The sequence below is a fragment of the Xiphophorus maculatus genome, chromosome 10, assembly GCF_002775205.1.
Source record: "Xiphophorus maculatus strain JP 163 A chromosome 10, X_maculatus-5.0-male, whole genome shotgun sequence".
In the NCBI taxonomy this organism is placed as follows: Eukaryota; Metazoa; Chordata; class Actinopteri; order Cyprinodontiformes; family Poeciliidae; genus Xiphophorus; species Xiphophorus maculatus.
In genome coordinates, this window is record NC_036452.1 from 16,467,151 (window position 1) to 16,484,590 (window position 17,440).

Sequence of the window (17,440 nt, forward strand, 5' to 3'; positions counted from 1 at the left end):
AAGCCTCATACGTTCCAAGAGGCAGCTCGTTTATGTCAAAGTAGATAATAATTATTAAAACATGCAGTTTTTTGTTGCATATTTTACTCTTTGCATGGCTATTTTCATGCATCCTTTATTATATTATGTCTATCCTAAGAATATTATTAGAAACCACAAACATGCAGCCGCCTCTCCGGGTCGAGTTTGGATACGATGCAGCATCCCGTTCCCTCCTCGGGCCGAAGTTAACATTAGTGTAATTGTGTGTGTGATCGAGCCGCTCAAGTTCAGCCTGCCTCATGCAGCCTGTCGATGGCCGCTGGCTGTTTGTTAATGGATGGGGTGGGAGTGTGTGTTGGGTGCCCTCCAAGAACCAAAGCAGAGTTTGGAAGCGCACATCGGTGCATTTATCTGCCTCGGTGCCCTGTCCGCAGCCTGTCGTTGTGTTTTCTTAAGGTGGAGGAGGGGAGGGTGACTATTGAATAAGAGGTCGTACTGTGACAAACTTCTACCGACTGCTTCCTGTTTCTGTCTTCTGCATATACATATGAAAACCATACGTGTTTGTTACATCTGTGTTTCTGTGCAGGGGGTTAAAAATAGTGGCGTTGAACAATAAAAGAATAAAAATCTGCAGAAAATCCTAAGCATTGAAGTTGAGGCTGAAACGAATATTCGATTATAGAAATGATAATCAACTAATTTAGTAATCGATTAATCATTAACTGCAGTACACAGACTCAAAACAGAGCAGTAATTAGGCCAAACTGTACAAGAATATATGCATTTTGCATTTAAGATAATAATGAAAAAACCTTTGTACACACGTTCTACACCCAACTCCTCAAGTGACAGAATTATTTCACCTCTAAAAAACCCCCCAAATATCTTATTAAGCACCTTTCGCTATCAAATTATTAACCGGTTAATCCAAAAAATGGGCAATTTAAAAATTATCAAGCGCTCACTAAACAAATTTTAGTTATCGCATTTTAGGTAATAAAATGTTTTTCTTATTTTAAAAAGGAACTGAATTATTTGTTTTGTATTTTTTATGTATTCTTGATACTGTATAAAAAAAGGCTTATGTGGTTAAATGAGAAATCTGCAGGAAGTGCCAGTTTTTGTATCCGATTAATCGTCCAAATAATTGACTATAATTGTTAGTTGCAGCCCAAACTGCAACATGAAATTATACTGGTGAGGAATAAAGTTGCTGCTGAGCTCTAGAAGGAGGAAGAGGTTCACATTAACGAAGTTGGTCTGGTCCAAACTGGACTTCAGAACAAGCAGATATGTTTTAACTAACAGTCCACCTCCTGCTCTGGCCTTTACTAAATCCCTTCTACTGCAACCGAGTCTCATCTGCATGACCGCAGCACTTCCATTAAGCCCATTAATCCCGTCCAGGCAGCCCACTCTGTGTCCCCTCCGACTGTCCAGCGTCTTCAGGTCCGCTGGCTGGCTCACCTCCCTGCAGAGCTGGAGGAGGAAAGCCGAGCGACATGCATTAAGCTGTCGCCGTGTGTTACTCTGGAGAAAGATGAGGGTCATTAACGTATGATGAGGGCCTCGTTTAGAGTAAATAGGACCGCCATGCCGCGGCGCTGCTGCCTTACAGAATCCCTCACAGTTTCATGGAAGTCCGCCAGGTTATTATCAGTTCATAAAATACGGGCTTCAAGTATATTTTTTGTTTTATTTTCTAGATTTTCACTCTGCATTCTAGCAGTATGCTTCTAATGTTGCACTCCACAAAGTGTTTTTTTTATTGAAAACTAAATAAGTTGTCTGTATTTCACCTCTAAATAGTGGGTTCAGGAATAAAGTGTGCCGTTGGATACAGTGCAATGGAAAATTCACACCTTTTTAACTTTTCCACTTTATGTTTTTAAATAACAAACAGTTCATTTCATTGACATTTTACTTGAGAAACCAACACAAAGGAGATCCCAACTATGAAGTCACTTTTTTAGTAACTATCGTTCACCTGTGTGTTAATTGTAATCAAATTACTGACAGGTAAGGAGAACTGTTAGTCATGCATTTCCCAATTCTGGATGGTGTGGAAAGGGGAAAATCAAATGTCCAGTTTGCATTTTCTCACAAGTTATTTAAGGGACACACTGAACCCATACAAGAAAAGAGACCAAAATAAACTTTAACTAACTGATAAATTAGTAATGAAACATACCCTTGGTTAGACATGGTGGTGGCAGCATTATGCTGAAGGGATGCTATTCTCAGGAGGCGGCAGGAATCTGATCTTATTAAAAATGCATGCCACATTTTCAGATGTTTATTTGTGAGAAAGAAAAACATTTAAAAATATAGTTTTGCAGATAAACCCTGCTTTGTTTTGGTCTATTACATTAAATCCCCTCAAAAGAAACTAAAGTTAAAGGTTGTGGTGTGGAAAAGTTCAAGGAGTATGAAAATGTTTCCAAGGCACTGAATATGAAGTTAAATTGCAGAGCCTAGTGGATGATTCAGACGACATCTTACGTAATAAATAACCATGTGGCGTGTCGCCTCTGTCCAGAGAATCATTGAAATTATTGCAAATTTTTGGCTAATAAGTCGGTATTTTTGTATTTTGCAGTTGTGTATGATGTGAAGTTTGGTTCTGTAGAGCCGCATGTGGTTTTTGTGTAAATTAGCAGAGTGTCTAAGTGTTCTTTTTCTGTGTTTTAAAACTTGTCATTTGCCCCATGTTTTTTTTCTCAGGGTAGTTTGATCTGTCTCTTCAGGTCTGTGTTATTTTGCTCAAACTAGATCTTCTTTTTTTTCTTTTTTAAACAATGCATTGCACATACAGAAGAGGCAGCATGTAGGTATCTTAAACACCTCAATGGCTGCATGAACCATGTTTTGTTTTCTTAAAGATGTTAATTATTATTTCTGGGGTTTGCTTTTTGTTGTTTCCCCCTGTTATCTTGTAGCACAACATGCATCTTAATGCATAGATTAAAAAAGTTGAGGATTTCTTTTTAAGTTTTGTTTCTGTGAGTTTTTTTGTTTCCGTGATAGAATGGATCAACTCTCATAAAGTAGCAGCTTGGTTTGAACACTTTCAGCAGGTTTCTCGATCAGCTCTTTGATTTGTCATTAAGTACATCTGTGCAACATATTTCTTTTGCTTTCTGTTTTGAGTTTTGTCTGCTCGTCACTTCAGATGTTCCAGCTCGCCCTCCACCACTTCCATCGACACCCGTCTCTCATGCGTTCTGTTTGGCTGCATGGTTGCTGTTGTTGTCGGGGTTTCTTTTTGCACGCTCTGTGTTTCTGCGTTTGGAACGATTTTAATATCACACTCTTCTCTCCCTTCCCCTCCCTCTGTTTGTTAATCATCTCTTTTGTTCTTTGTTTTCCTCTCTGCAGGGGATGTGCTCTTTCAGATGGCTGAAGTGCACAGACAGATCCAGATCCAGCTTGAGGAGATGGTGAGCATGTGGTGATGGTGTTGCTAAAATCAGCTTGGGACTGGGAGCCAAACAGATTGTGGCCTTTTTGCTTAATGACGTGAAATGTTTGACAATCTGAAAATCAGCCTTTTTATGGGAGACGAGCGGCTTCTGATGACTCCGCTGCAGTGGGATGTGGAAATTGGTACTGATTATATGTAATTCACAAGGAGTTCAGAGTGAAACGGTCCTTATGTCAGTTCTTTACCCAAATCAGAGAGAAAATTGTCAAAATGTGGGAACATTTGGAGTGAACATTCAGCTGATTCAGAGATGTTAGAAACAGTCAGCCTACAAATGTATTCAGGACTTATTTTGAAGTCTGTTTGCAAATGTTCCTATTCTTCTGGATAATTGGTCGAAGATGCAGTTATGTACAAATCAGACTCAGATTTATCCTGAGGGGCTGCTTTTCACAACTTTTTTCACAAGTACCTTATGTCTGAAGTCCATTATTATTATTATATTTTAATAATGATATGAATCCCCAAGAAGGCTTGCATTGCTTTACTAAAGTATTCAAACAAGTGGGAAGAAAATTATTCACAGCTTTCATGTTTTTTTTCTTTAATGCCGATTAAAATCTGAGTCTTACATTATTCCTATGATGGAAGCGTAGTAGTGGCAGCGTCATGCTGTCCCTATAGTTGCTGGTCAGAGTTGACGGGGAAGATGGATGGAGCTAAATGCATTAATATCCTGAGGCTGCCAAATATTGAGGTTGGAGCAGACGTTCACCTTCCAGCAGGACTCCAGTCTGTTTCCCCACGTGCAGCTTCCTATTTATGCCAGCAGGTGGTGTAGCTAAATATAAGAAACAAATAAATTAAATTTGTGGTTGATCTGTAAGTCTTTTACACGACTTCAAAATGTTAGCTTAGCCTTACTTTGTTTTATTGTCATCTAAAGGAGATTTCTCACCAGCTTAGGAAATCTTTGAGAAATTGATCATCTTCTAGATATTTTTGAAACTCTTGAAAGCCACGTATCGTTTTCCTTCCACTTCACAAGTACACTATCCTTTGTGGTGGTCTGTCACGTAAAATCATAGAGCTGAATACTTTTGCATGATGATGATCATGTTGCTCATGCGGAAGCTGCAGATCGACATCCCTCTGTAGCCCTCTGGGTGTGTCGTTTTCCCACTGTAGTATCATGCCTTTCGATCATTTCCTTCAGCACTGAAACAGACATCCCATTTTAAAAATACCTCCTCTGCGGTTTCCACATGGATCGGCTTGAGGCTGGTGTTATTTCATGTTTGTGGGGATTATTGTTGAGCTTTCTGTGCTTGTGTTTTTTGCAGCTGAAGTCTTTCCACAACGAGCTCCTCACAGAGCTGGAGAAGAAGGTGGAGCTGGACGCGCGCTACCTGAACGTGAGGCTTCTTTTCTTCTTCTTCTCATACTCTGCAGATTCAAAATGTGGGGTCAAAGGAGCCGGTGTGGGCCGCGGCGTTGTGTCTACTTGAACGGGGCATCAAATGACTTCCATTCAGTCAAAGCCGCTGCTGTCGGAGAAACAAAACCCGGGTTTATTTTGGGTTTGTGACAAAACATGGACAGATGGGAGGTTTAAGATCATCTTTTTGTAAAAATCTTCTGCCAGCCTTCACTCGCTTGTTTTAAGTTTTTCAACACAGTTGCTGCTTATTTTAGGCTCAGTATTTTACTACATTCATTCAATATGCTGCTGCTGAGTTCAGATAAACCTGCTGCAACCTTCCCGTAATCAGCAATAGACGGAAACATTTGGAAACCCTCCGGAAAACAAAGTTGATACAGATCAAAGAAGTAACTCGGAGCTAAAGACATTTGGGTAAAAAAATCTGGATTTTTGACTTTTAAAAAACAACAATTTATGAGAATAGTAATGTTATTTTTTATCAGTAGCCTGAAAACAGAGTGGTTTTAACAGTTTGTGGACAGGATCATGCATAAATTACTGCTTTTTAATAGATAGGGGATTATATATTTGGACTTTTACCGTGGCTCAGATTCTGAAGTGACTATTTCAGCTGTTCCTAAATATACAGGAGGTTTGCCTTACTTCAGCTTATGCAACAGGAAATTGCATGATTCGTTCTAATAAATACAGTTTGTTGAGGTTATTTGCATGTTTTTAAGCTGTTGGCTGGACACTGTATACATTACATACAAAACCTGAAAAAAAAAAAAAAGAATTTGCAAAAAATATATATTTTTAAAAATTTCTAGGTTTACATTATTTTCTTGCTGTTAACTATTTAAGAGTTCTTCCCTCACCAGTCTTAAATGAACATCCAAGGACTTTATTTATTTATTTTCCTCATTAGAGCATTTAGATGGTGTAGAGCCAAATGCTCTGAAATAAACACACTGTTAATGTTGGACTGATTTATCCGCTGTGCATGCTCCGCTGCGCCCTTGCTGACTTTGTGCTGCCCCCCTCAGGCGGCGCTGAAGAAGTACCAGATGGAGCACAAGAGCAAAGGGGAGAGTCTGGAGAAATGCCAGGCGGAGCTGAAGAAGCTGCGCAGGAAGAGCCAGAGCAGCAAACACCCCTCCAAGTATGGAGATAAGGAGATGCAGGTCAGTGTGTGTGTGTGTGTGTGTGTGTGTGTGTGTGTGTGTGTGTGTGTGTGTGTGTGTGTGTGGCATCTTCGTGGTGTCTCTCAATCATGATGCAGCACATAAACCACTGCTGATGCAAGTCTTGGCTCCAGGCAGTCCTGCGGTGGAGATCAGCTGTTGACATCAACAGGAAACTTTCTCCTTTATTCACACACTGAAAAAACACAAAATCATACCAACTATTTTTGGTCCGTTTTCTAGTGCAAATATTTTTGTACATTTAAGACAAAACTTACCTAGAAGTAACCTTTTGAGTTTGTTGTCAGTGATTCTTAAATACTCAAGATCAAGTGTATTCACTCCATTAGAAGATGTTTTTCATTTAAAACGTGGGGAAAATGTCTTGTTATAAGTGAGATAATCCTCTAGTGGAACTAGTATTTATTATCAACTTTCCTGACTTAAAACAAGGTTCTGTATTTTGCTGAAAAATTACATATTAGTTAGTTTTCTTATTTCAAGTCTACTAAAATGTTTGAACTTAAAATTAAACCAAAAATACTTAGTAAAATTTTATTTTTCCAGAGCACTCTTGCACTCATCTTCAAGCACACAGATTTCTGTTGAATTCATGCAAACTGTTTGATCAAGAGCAACCTTTAACTCTTTTTAGAAATGCATTTTTGTCTTCCTGATGGGCTTTAAGCTTCCTTCTGTGACAAAACCTTTGAAAAAACAAAACCAAAAAAAAAACCCCAGATTTTTTATATTTAAAGTCATCATAGAAAGTTCAGCGAAACTGAGAAATCCAGGGATCACAGGATTTACCGTCTGCCGGTGCTCTGACTGATTCATTACCTTCTGCTCTCCTGAGTGTGATGGATAAGTGGGGAAGGTGAGCGTTTGGCTGATGTTCCGGTGGCTGTTGGAGCGGAGGTGTGATTACACGGTGCATGTCTCTGAACTCCTGTCTGGAGGTGTTGTGGTGACACACGGTGGGCCGGCTCTTATTACACAACCTGCACACCAGAGACTGCCGTCATGAGCCTCTTATCCGTCCCATCAGCGGGCGCAGACATAGACGAACTGACCCTATCAAAGCCATTTGTTCACTTGCTTTGTTTTTCGTTTTGTCTATAATCATAACACGAGCACAAAACTTTTAGCTGTAAAACTAATTGCTTCCTCCCTCCCTTAGACATAAACGTCGGAGATTCTCTTCTTTATTTCTCCAGCTCCAGTTGTTGGGCCTCTATAAAGCATGTCGTGCATTTCTGCCTTGTCTGAACTCGACGCGTGGAGTGCGACACAAATAATTAAAGCCGGTATGAAACTGGGAATGTGGGACTTCATCTGCTGACAGCCTGTCTGCGCAGAGCAACAAAACAATTTACCTGCAGCTTGGTTAGATGTCAGGCGGCGTCACGGCTCCGTTTCTTTACAGCTAATTATTCTGACATTTCTTTAATCTAAAGCCAAATGTTTTTCCCTGTGGTTCTACAATTCATGAATCCTAGCTGACCTGTTTTGTGTAGCAAATTCATTAGAATATAAAAAGCCACGATTCTTTGTCATTCTTTAAAAGTATTACAGGGAAGCAGGATTTTTTTTCTTTTTTATAGTTTAGAGCTTGCAAATAATTAAAGCATTTGCAGCAGACGATGAAGACTGTCATGTCTGACCTGCCGCAGAGAGCTTCAGGACTTCCAGAGGCTGAAAACGTGGCGTCATGCTGCTCTGTCGGAGCAGCAGGGGTGGCAATTACTGTCTAATTGTTAGTGTTTCTGCAGCGGATGGTTGGTTGAGCAAGCAGGGGTCGGCCTGGTGGCTTTTCCAAAAAAAAAAAAACAACAAATCAATAGCTGGAGCTACAGTATGAAGAGCTGCGGCGCGGAAACGTTTAGGCCTAAAGTCCATCGGCCCCTCTGGGCTTCAGTGGCTTATTGAGTGTGAAAGCTGTTGGTCTCGGCAGAGAGTTCGATTCTTTCCATGTCATGTTGCTGCAGAGGTTTGGTTCTGTTTGTGGCGGGAGAGGAAGCGAACTTCCACAATGTGAAACCTCGCTAATTTAGATTTCAGCCATCGGAGCCGGTCTGTGTTTGTCACCTCCAACAAAAGACTGTTGCGACTGGAAGATATTTATAATGTAACATTTCCTTTCCATACAAACTGTTTTGTTCTCTACATAGAGAACAATGTGTACTAAAGGATCAGGATTGTTTGGAGCGGTTCCTGGCTGTAACATGTAGCAACTGAACTGACCTTTAGAAAGAGCAAAACGTGACATGGAGTCGGTGTATGTGGGGTTTTTATGAGCAGAGCTTCCTGCCTTTCCTTTAAACTCCCTATAATGAGGCTATGAGCTCCACAGTTCAAACATTTTCACTCCGTCACACTTTTAATTAGCTGCATAGCAACAAGACTTGCAGCTGCCTTTTTTTGAGATAAACTTGTTTCCAAGAGATTTATTAGCTCTTGATTCTTCCAAACAAAAATAGATTCAGTTACATGGAGAAAAGATGACTGAGGAGTAAAACATACTTATCTAAACACTGACTTCCTTTAAAACTTGACTAAAAACCCACCTGTTTAGAGTTATATTTGAAACATAATCAATTACGAATTTCATGATGGCACGTGACTTAATGTAATGGTTTGATTGTTGAGTCTATGTTGCATGACTTTGTTTTTGTTTGTTATGCACTTTGGAATGCCTTGCTGCTGAAATGTGCTATACAAATAAAATTTGATCGATTGATCTTCCGTCAGATTCGTGTGTAATCAATAGCTGGTTTAATGTGAATCTGTAATATGATTCAGCAATTGATGAATCAATAGTGTTTACAATCCAGTTCGGTTTTTAATTGGCATAAACTACAGCAAACATCATCTCATAGTTCATAGGAGCAAAGCATTTTATTTTATATCTAATTATGCAAAATTGGTGTCAAATCAACCAATCAAATTCTAATTCAAATGCACATGTAGTGAAATTAATAAAAAAAAGTTCATTTTCTCTTATATTAAGAAAGGACATGTGCAAGAAAGATTTGTTGTTGTACCGAACCTGAATGCTGAACGACACTGTTTTAGAGACGAAGCACATCTAGATCAAACATAAACTTATAAAAGTTTTTGTTTAGATATATTAGATTTAAACTAATAGATGCTAGAGTTTGGACATGAATACTCTATATTTGACTGATTTGGAGTTTCGTATGCAGACTAAATCGTCTTTCACATGCAGTCTGGGGACAGGACCCGAGTCTGCATCTCAAAGGTTTTAACTTTCCAACTATTAATTCAGACCAGAGCATCAACCTCTGAACCAGAGGAACACGTGATTGATTAGGCATTGAACTCAAAGCACGATGAAGGCCTCTGCGGGCTAGCAGCCAGTTTTTTCTTTTGTATGAATGATGAATGCTTGAACTTGTCATGGATCCCAAATATCAGCGTTTATTCCTCATTTCATCTCCACAGCGAGCCCACGCCACAGTTTATCCCTCCTGGTTTGTTTTTGTCCATCTTGCAGCGCGATTGGTTCATCAGTTCAAAGGGAACTCTGAGTCCAAACTCAGCTTTCCTTTAATCTTCCAGCCTGCTCATCGCATCACCACAGTGAATTTGCATACGGCCGCACCGTGTTTTGACATCCCACTGACAGGAGGAGGGGTTCAACCTGAAGAAAACATCACACACTTTAAAAATCCCTTCTGTAGGGCTAATTACGACAACCTCTGTCTGCTTCCTTGCTGACGTATTTCGCACTCAGCAGAGCTTTTCTTGCAGGTGTGTTCCTCCGTAAGCAGAAGTTGGAAAAAGCTGATTATTGTCCCTGTCAGCTGGACCCCAGCTGCAGAGTCGGATTTATTGTAATGAAGAAGCTGATTGGCAGCGGCACAAAAGGCCAGCCTGTATCTAAATAAATGAACTTCATGGAGGACTTCCATCATGCACCACTTACTGGCAGCGTCCTGAGTCCTGCGTGTTGTCGTTAAATCCTCCCAACTGTCCGCAGCCTCGTGCTGAGAGATGATTGAAGAAACAGTGGGTTCTCCTTGACCGCCAGCAGCTGTGTGGAACATGTGCTCCCACCTGCTGGCCTGAACCCGGACCCTGAACGCAGCTTGTCCTCTTCATTAGCTGCCTCCGTCTTCCTCTGCAATGGCCACTTCACAGTGGCTGCTGGATGAGCCCACTTTGAGGAGCAGCTCTGATTAGTGAGCACATCCGGGTGGCGGAGCTTCGTTCTGTTAAAATGATGCTCCGTTCTTCCCAAAGTTCACAGATGTTGCTCCTCGGTCCACTGCAGTAACAAATGTTTCTGGACGATAAATTGTCCCAGAAGTTATTACAATAAACGATAATATTGACGTTTTGAGGCCATTTTCTACCAATACTGTATATTGATGATGCTAGGTCATCCTCTCAAAGACTAATGAACTTTTATTTTGTAAAGAATACTCCACACTGGAACTGGAAGACAAAAAATATCCAAGATCCAAAATAAAACACAACGACCAAAAACAATAAATAAAAAGGATTACGAAGTTTCTGAAAACAGAATTGCCCTTCAAAAAAATGTTAATCATCAGAATGTGAATTATCACCCTCATTTTAATTTATTCTTATTACTTCTTAGTGATTACTGTATGTTTTCATGTTATTTATAGGTTATTTGATTGAAGAGTCTGTTTATTTATTGAAAGCTGAGCTAAAAGCTTCTCTAAAACGGCTCCAGGAATTCATTTGGATCATTTCCAGAAAAATCAACACTGCCCTCAAAGAGTCCCTCTAGTGAGCTCTGCAGAATTTTACTTATTTTTGCATCTCACAGTTATGTTATAATTTTCTGCATCTAACGCGCTCTGTGATGCTGCAAATTGTTTTATGCACCACAATTGCATCCTGCATCTGATCAGCTCTGAATAATTCCTGCTCTATTTGTAGTTTTCCAGACATTAACAAAGAGGACAAAACTTTCAAAATAATCTTTTCAAACTTAATGAAGTTGATTGCTGTTGCATTTTTTTAAGCTTCTTTTCTTTGCGCTTATGCCTTAAAGGTTTATTGTGAAAATGCATTTGTTGATGACGAGGAAAACACATTGATTTTTGAGGATCTACAGTTTACAGGAACCAAAGCAGCAGTTTATCTCTAGAAGGAAAACATCTCAATCTGCATAACTTTTCCAGCTAAAAGGTACAAAAGTTGTGTATGAAAAAGAAAATAAAACATCTGTGGGTTTAAATTCAGTATTGTGCTGAGCGCCTCAGTGAGGAAAAGGCTAAGCGAAACTGATCTTTACATGACCTTAAATGCTTGTTTGAAGACAGAAAAGTGACCAAGTGTTTAAAATTCATTAAGTGACCTCAGTTTCTTTGTTTAGATAAGAATGTAAATGAGGCAGAAAAATATTCTTAATGAATGTCTGCTTTGCTTTATTAATTCTATAATTAGCACCTCTGGTGTTGCTCAAAGTGTGATGGTGATTATGGAGCATCGCTGGATGACTCGAGTCGCTCTATAGATCCGTCTCCTGGCACCATCGGGTTATTTTTGAACGTCCAGCCCGCCCTCGGCTGTTGGCTGAAGCCGCTAAATGTGCAGGTCGGTGTGGGATGCGGAGTTTGTGTGTGAACGGCTCGCAGCGCGGCCATTGACTAACACGCTGAGGACGACGTTTCACTTTGTTTAAACTCTTTAGAAGCTCCTCTTGTCTGACAGAAGCTGCGGATGAAGTCTGGTTCGCTGCATTCAGACGTTGGTGTCGACGCTAGAGCTGGGTAATAAATATACATCGCAATAGACGAGTGACAGAGGAAAAGCTTTACCTGCTCAACCTCTTCTGGCCAACTAATAAGCTAGGTTGGTGGAATCAAGCAATTCACTCGCGCTTTGGTTGCTTAGCAACTCACTCACCCTTTGGCTACCTAGCAACAAACTGCTGAGCAACTTTAGCAGCTGCAGTTTAAAGCCTTAAAAATTAAAAACTGCACTGAGTGGAAACTGTGGGTAAAAGAGGAAGTGGTCACATCACCAGTTTGGCAGCATTTCAGATGCTTAAAACAAAAGAATGAATGTTTACATCATGGTATGGTTTTAGGCAATATTGTCCAGCTCTAACTACAACCCAGTGGGAGAGGGAAATGTTGATCAGGAAGTTCCTGTTTTAATGTGCTGTGACATTTTTGACTTAATATCCAAGGCAGCCCAGGAAAATCACAATTTTCTTTATACATGTCACCGTTTGAAGCATGTAAAGGACTGATTCACCCACTCCATAAAATGTTTATTATGGAGTCTTCTTTCTTTTTTTTTTGCACTTTTTTTGTTACTGTTATTGTTTTGAAACAGCTGGAAAATCTCTGGATTTTCTTTTTTCCCCTTTTCTTCCCAGTATGTGGAGGCCATCAGCAACAAGCAGAGCGAGCTGGACAGCTACATCGCCGAGGGCTACAAGAACGCTCTGTCTGAGGAGCGGAGGAGGTACTGCTTCCTGGTGGACCGTCAGTGTGCCGTGGCCAAGAACAGCAGTGCCTACCACAACAAGGTGAGACCAGCACAGGAACGGGTTTGGTAGAGCAATAATTTCACTAGAAATTGAAGCAACAAGGCAAATTTCAGAAAGCAAATTGACGTCACACCATTTCTTTGAGACCATTTTCAGCTAACATATTAATAATGCCATAATTTAAATCTGCCCTTTCAAAGAGCAGTAAACTTTAATTTTGTAAAAAACAGTTTAACTGGAACTGGAAGATATTTTAAATATCCAAAATAAAACACAGCCGAAAATGATTGTCAAGCTCAGTTTAATTTATCATGCGATTAATTGTTTATTCAGTCTTGGTTAGGGCTGAATAACATTCTATAGATGTGACATTGGAATATTATTGATGAAAATTGCAACTGAAGCTTCTCTCAGAAATCCTGAAGCTGTAGAAAAACACAAGTTCAGGGAGAAAGAGGAGAGCAAGATCAGGACAATCAGAAATGCGACTTTATTTAGTGAGGAAAATGAGTAATAATGTTGCTACATGGATGAGCATGAAGTATTTGATATTGTTCATCGGTTTCGCAGATTGGCAGATCATAAAAAGCGTTCAGGCTTGTCGCTTTGTTCCATTCTCACGTTCCTCTGTTTATTTATAAATCGTCATGAAATGGTAAACCCCCCAGTACTCGTCCAGATGCTTCCCACTCAGCCAATCACAGGCTCACTATAAACAGAAATGGCTACATCCTCTCTTCTTCACATGTAGAGCCTGAGGAGCAGGAGGAGGGTGAAGGCGGCCGGGAGGATGACCTACTTCTGCAGGAACACTTGGTTCCGACTCACTGCGTGTGGGTGTGAAAGTGTCTGAATGAGTGATTGATAGACAGGAGGAAGCGGAGAACACAAACTGCTGATGGGATGATTAAACATCGAAAAGGGATTAAATTAGACTCACAGCGACCGCCAGCTGTCCTCATGCTAATTACAAGGAGAGTTTTTTGTTCCTAAGCAAAAGATGCTAAAAATTCCTTTGAATTGGAGGCGTTTTTCTTTTTGAAGTCACGTTTTTTGGGTGAATCTCCGCCTCTGGCAGAGTCGTCCTGAGTGACGGCAGGATGGACCAGGAGACGAATGAATCTGTAATGTTATCAAACGATGTATTTCAACAAAAATAGATTATTAAAGCATAATTATTTTTGCTCAGGACTAAATCAGAAATAATTAATCTAGACGATTAAGGGCTGAAATGTTTAAATAGATTAATCATGATGAATTGAGGCATCTTTTAATATATTTCTGATACTGCATAAAAAAAACTACTTAGGTGGTTAAATGAAAAATCTGTAGAATGTGCCAGTTTTTTGGGTTTTTTTAATCCGATTAATCGATTACTAATATAATTCCTAGTTGCAGCCCTAATTTCAACTAAAAGTTCCTGGAGCTTTAAGCATCTGTTACGTTTTTAAGATCCTCAATTTTAAGCTTCAGAGTTGATTCTGAAAGTTGTGTTTCACAGAGATGCTGCTGCTGTTCTCCTTTTCTGTAAGACCTCTGCTGCAGCCAGAGAGGTTGACCAGGTGATCAGTCCGTTTCTGTTCTTCTCTCTGTCCTCTGAGAGCAGAATAAAGCAGCAGCCGCCGTCTGTGCCTAACGCCGGTAAAGGCACCTGCCACCTACGCTCCATCTTTGCTATCTGCCAGACTGACTGGGGTCGCAGTGACTCATCGCTTTCACCGGCAGCAAAGATGTTCTCAGGAAAAGTTTGCAGAACACAAAGAAACGGAACTGTGACTCCTCATTCTTCTCTGTTTCAGCGACGATTTACAGAAACAAGGCAGAAGCAGAGCGTCTCTGATTAAGGGTGTTAAAAGTTAAAGAGGGTCGGTTCACATTAGAGGTTCGTTTTCTGGATTCTCGTAATTTGACTGATGCCTGCCTCTGCAGCCCGCCCACTTCCTTGGCCGGGTTAGAACCAGCCGAGTTTTAATTCCAGATTCGGATCTGTTTGTTCTTCCCTGAAGATGAATGCAGATGAGGTCGTTACGTAACTGCTCTGCTGTATAATGCATGGACACGTCCTGCAGCAGCTGAGAGCTTCTCACAGAGACGATTCGCATGCTTCCTCAGTTTCCTGCCAGTTTCACTTTACAACCCGTTTTACTCTGAATTATAGACTTCGCTGAAAAATGTGATCTCTAGAAAACTACCAATAACTGGTTACTTTGGCTTTTGAACATTTATTTTCTCCTTTTCAAGCAACTCCAGAATGTTTCAAAGAGCTTTCAAAGCTTAAATCAAATGAATACATGAATGCTTGCATAACGGTGTATGAAACTCAGCTTATTCTTTTGCTTTTCTGGCAGCTTTTCATGCATCCATCGTCTAATCTATTTCAGCCTTGTCTCCTGACCAAAAAATTATTTTCATACAAAATCCGATATGATCGGTTTAATGTAGTTCAATCACACTTTCCACACTCAAATTTATTCACTTCAAGTCTCCAGAAAGAGGTTAGCTTCTCTAACATAAATAACATGCACCATATGGATCCAGTTTTCCTTGTTTGGGATTTCCTCGTTATTCCCTTAGTTCCTGCTAATATCAAGATTCTAAATGATTTTACATTTAAATTCTTTATACTCTGCCTATTGAATGTTTCAAATGGAAAATGTTCTGTCTGAAGAACCCCATCCATGCATTGTTTGAGATCCCTCCAGCTCCGAAGATACAAACACGACTTGACTGGGTTAACCTGAGTCAGGTCAAATATCCCTGCCTTAAAGAACGGATACATGAGTTTGTTATAAGGGTGAAAAAGTAAGAAAAATGCATTAAACAAAACTTTTGTAAATAATTAAGACTGTTTGTGAACTTCTTTAACAAAAATCCCCAATTTAATGTTTCTACCATTTAATTTCTGACAATTAAAAAATTGCCAGCCCAAATAAATCTCCATATAATTGAGCCTGTTCTCTCTCTGTGTTTCCAGGGTAAGGAGCTTTTGTCCCAGAAGATCCCCGTGTGGCAGCAAGTGTGCGCCGAACCGACCAAGCTGCCGGATCGGGCCATGTTCCTGGCACAGCAGATGAGCGGCGCGGCGGGTGGCGTGCCTCCCGGCGCTCTCCACCCCGGCATCCCCGAGCCCATCTCTGGCGCCAAACCTCTGCCCATGCCTCCAGAGCTGGCAGCCCTGCGGGCCGGCGCCACCATGGGCCAGCAGGTCAGTTCCTCCTGGGCCTTACCGCACCAGACAAACGACAGGACGTTTCACACAAACTGAAAAACGGGGCAGCGTCTCTGTTCAGACGACTGAAGCCTGCAGATAAAGACGAGTCTGAACAAATAAACAGTAAAAACACTCACTTTTACAAATTGTAAAAAAAGCGAGTCTGTTCCAGTGTAAAACAGAAGCAGTCAAGGGGTTAATTGTGTTGTTTCTTCCTTCTGCGGCTAAGAGCGGTCTAATGGCTTTATGACTCATCATTTATAGTTCACACCGGAACTGAGAACGTATATATGCAGAAATGTCTGATTGAAGGAGCAGGGACGCTCAATGTGTTTCATTTAGTGCAGCTTCTCACCGAGTGGAGACACGGGCAGCTCAAAACATGCAGCACAAAATGTTCCTTTTAATGTAAATTTATAGAAACAGAAGGTAAAACACAGAGTTGGGTAGTGACTATTTACATTTACTCGAGTAATTAGAGTAAAACAAAATACTTTTAGGTGTATATTTTCACTGTGTTGTAGATTTTAGTTTTACTTAAGTAATTTTATTCTGACGTATCGCCACTCTTCAGTAAAGTTTCTGGATACTTTACACTGTGAGGAGCTTCAGTGAATAATTAACAAGCTTGTTTTAACCAAAAGATCACCAGACACCCACCTGCAGTTTTTGTTTCAAATGTTTTATATTGAAAGGCATTGATATGGATAAATGTCTCTTTTGCCTGAATTTGTTATTTTGCAGTTGTGGTATCTACATGAATTATTTTTATTATTTTTTTCACTCGAGTAATTTCTTTGACAGAATCTTTTTTGCTTGAGTAAACTTTTTTGTATACCCCCCCCCCTCTGGTAAAACATGATTAAATGACTCCAAATAAGACTTTAAAAAATGTTTTTGAGGGATTGTAAGTGAAGTGCTGCTTTGAGATCAAAAATAGAAATGAAATTTTATTGAATCAGTCACAGGCTTGTTGCTCTGATGGAGTTTAAATTTGTGACATCATTACACTAGCTCTCTTCTCCTGGACAAATAAGTCCACATGTCTGTCAAAATTGTTGTTGTTTTGTTTGAATCCTAATTAAAATACAGTGCATATATATTTATGTTGTGCATTCAGTAATAATAATGCCTTGAAACTCTTTCACAGATGTTTGCTTGTAACTCTCTGTACATAAACGATTTTAATTAATGAAGCGTTTTTGACCAACAGCCATTCGACGCCTTCATAATCACTAATGAGCGGCAGGAAGTTATGCAACTAATGTAAATGCACAGGAGCGGATTTTAATCGTCTCAACGGCTCTCTCTCGCAGCGGCTGATGGACGGAGCGATGCCGGTGATGAACGGAGCAGCAGGTGGAGAGGACTACCAGCAGTGGATGGAGAGCAAGGTGGCGCAGGGCAAAGCCTCCCCGCAGCCTCAGCGGCACGGAGCAGAGGTCTACTCCAACACCCTGCCTGTGCGCAAGGCCGCCCCCACAAAGAGCAAGACCCCCCAACGTAAGGACACACACCTCTCCTTTCTTCCAAGATTTAGTAGAAGCATAAAAAATAACAAGTCTCCATGGTAAAGACGTCTGCAGAAATCCTTTTCGTTGCTGGGATTGCGAATGCAATTTTATTTTGCATCCTCCGTTAATTAACTTGGCTGAGAATTGAGTTAAGACTCTGATTACCTTATTAATCCTTTGAGTGCAAACCGTGCTCAGCA

The 17,440-nt window shown here is 40.4% G+C and overlaps 1 protein-coding gene across 8 annotated transcripts in view; it reads left to right on the plus strand.

The window, feature by feature from the left end:
* Positions 1–17,440, plus strand: part of LOC102220610 (brain-specific angiogenesis inhibitor 1-associated protein 2) — a 61,619-nt gene that overhangs the window by 29,335 nt on the left and 14,844 nt on the right. For 6 of the 8 annotated variants that reach the window (XM_023341072.1, XM_023341071.1, XM_023341074.1 and 3 more), the window contains 7 exons: positions 2,801–2,812; positions 3,364–3,425; positions 4,753–4,824; positions 5,879–6,016; positions 12,402–12,554; positions 15,490–15,720; positions 17,043–17,229. In XM_023341072.1, the coding sequence (XP_023196840.1) occupies positions 2,801–2,812; positions 3,364–3,425; positions 4,753–4,824; positions 5,879–6,016; positions 12,402–12,554; positions 15,490–15,720; positions 17,043–17,229 (855 nt within the window). The remainder of the gene's footprint in view (positions 1–2,800; positions 2,813–3,363; positions 3,426–4,752; positions 4,825–5,878; positions 6,017–12,401; positions 12,555–15,489; positions 15,721–17,042; positions 17,230–17,440) is intronic. The other 2 variants (XM_023341073.1, XM_023341075.1) reach the window with 1 other exon arrangement.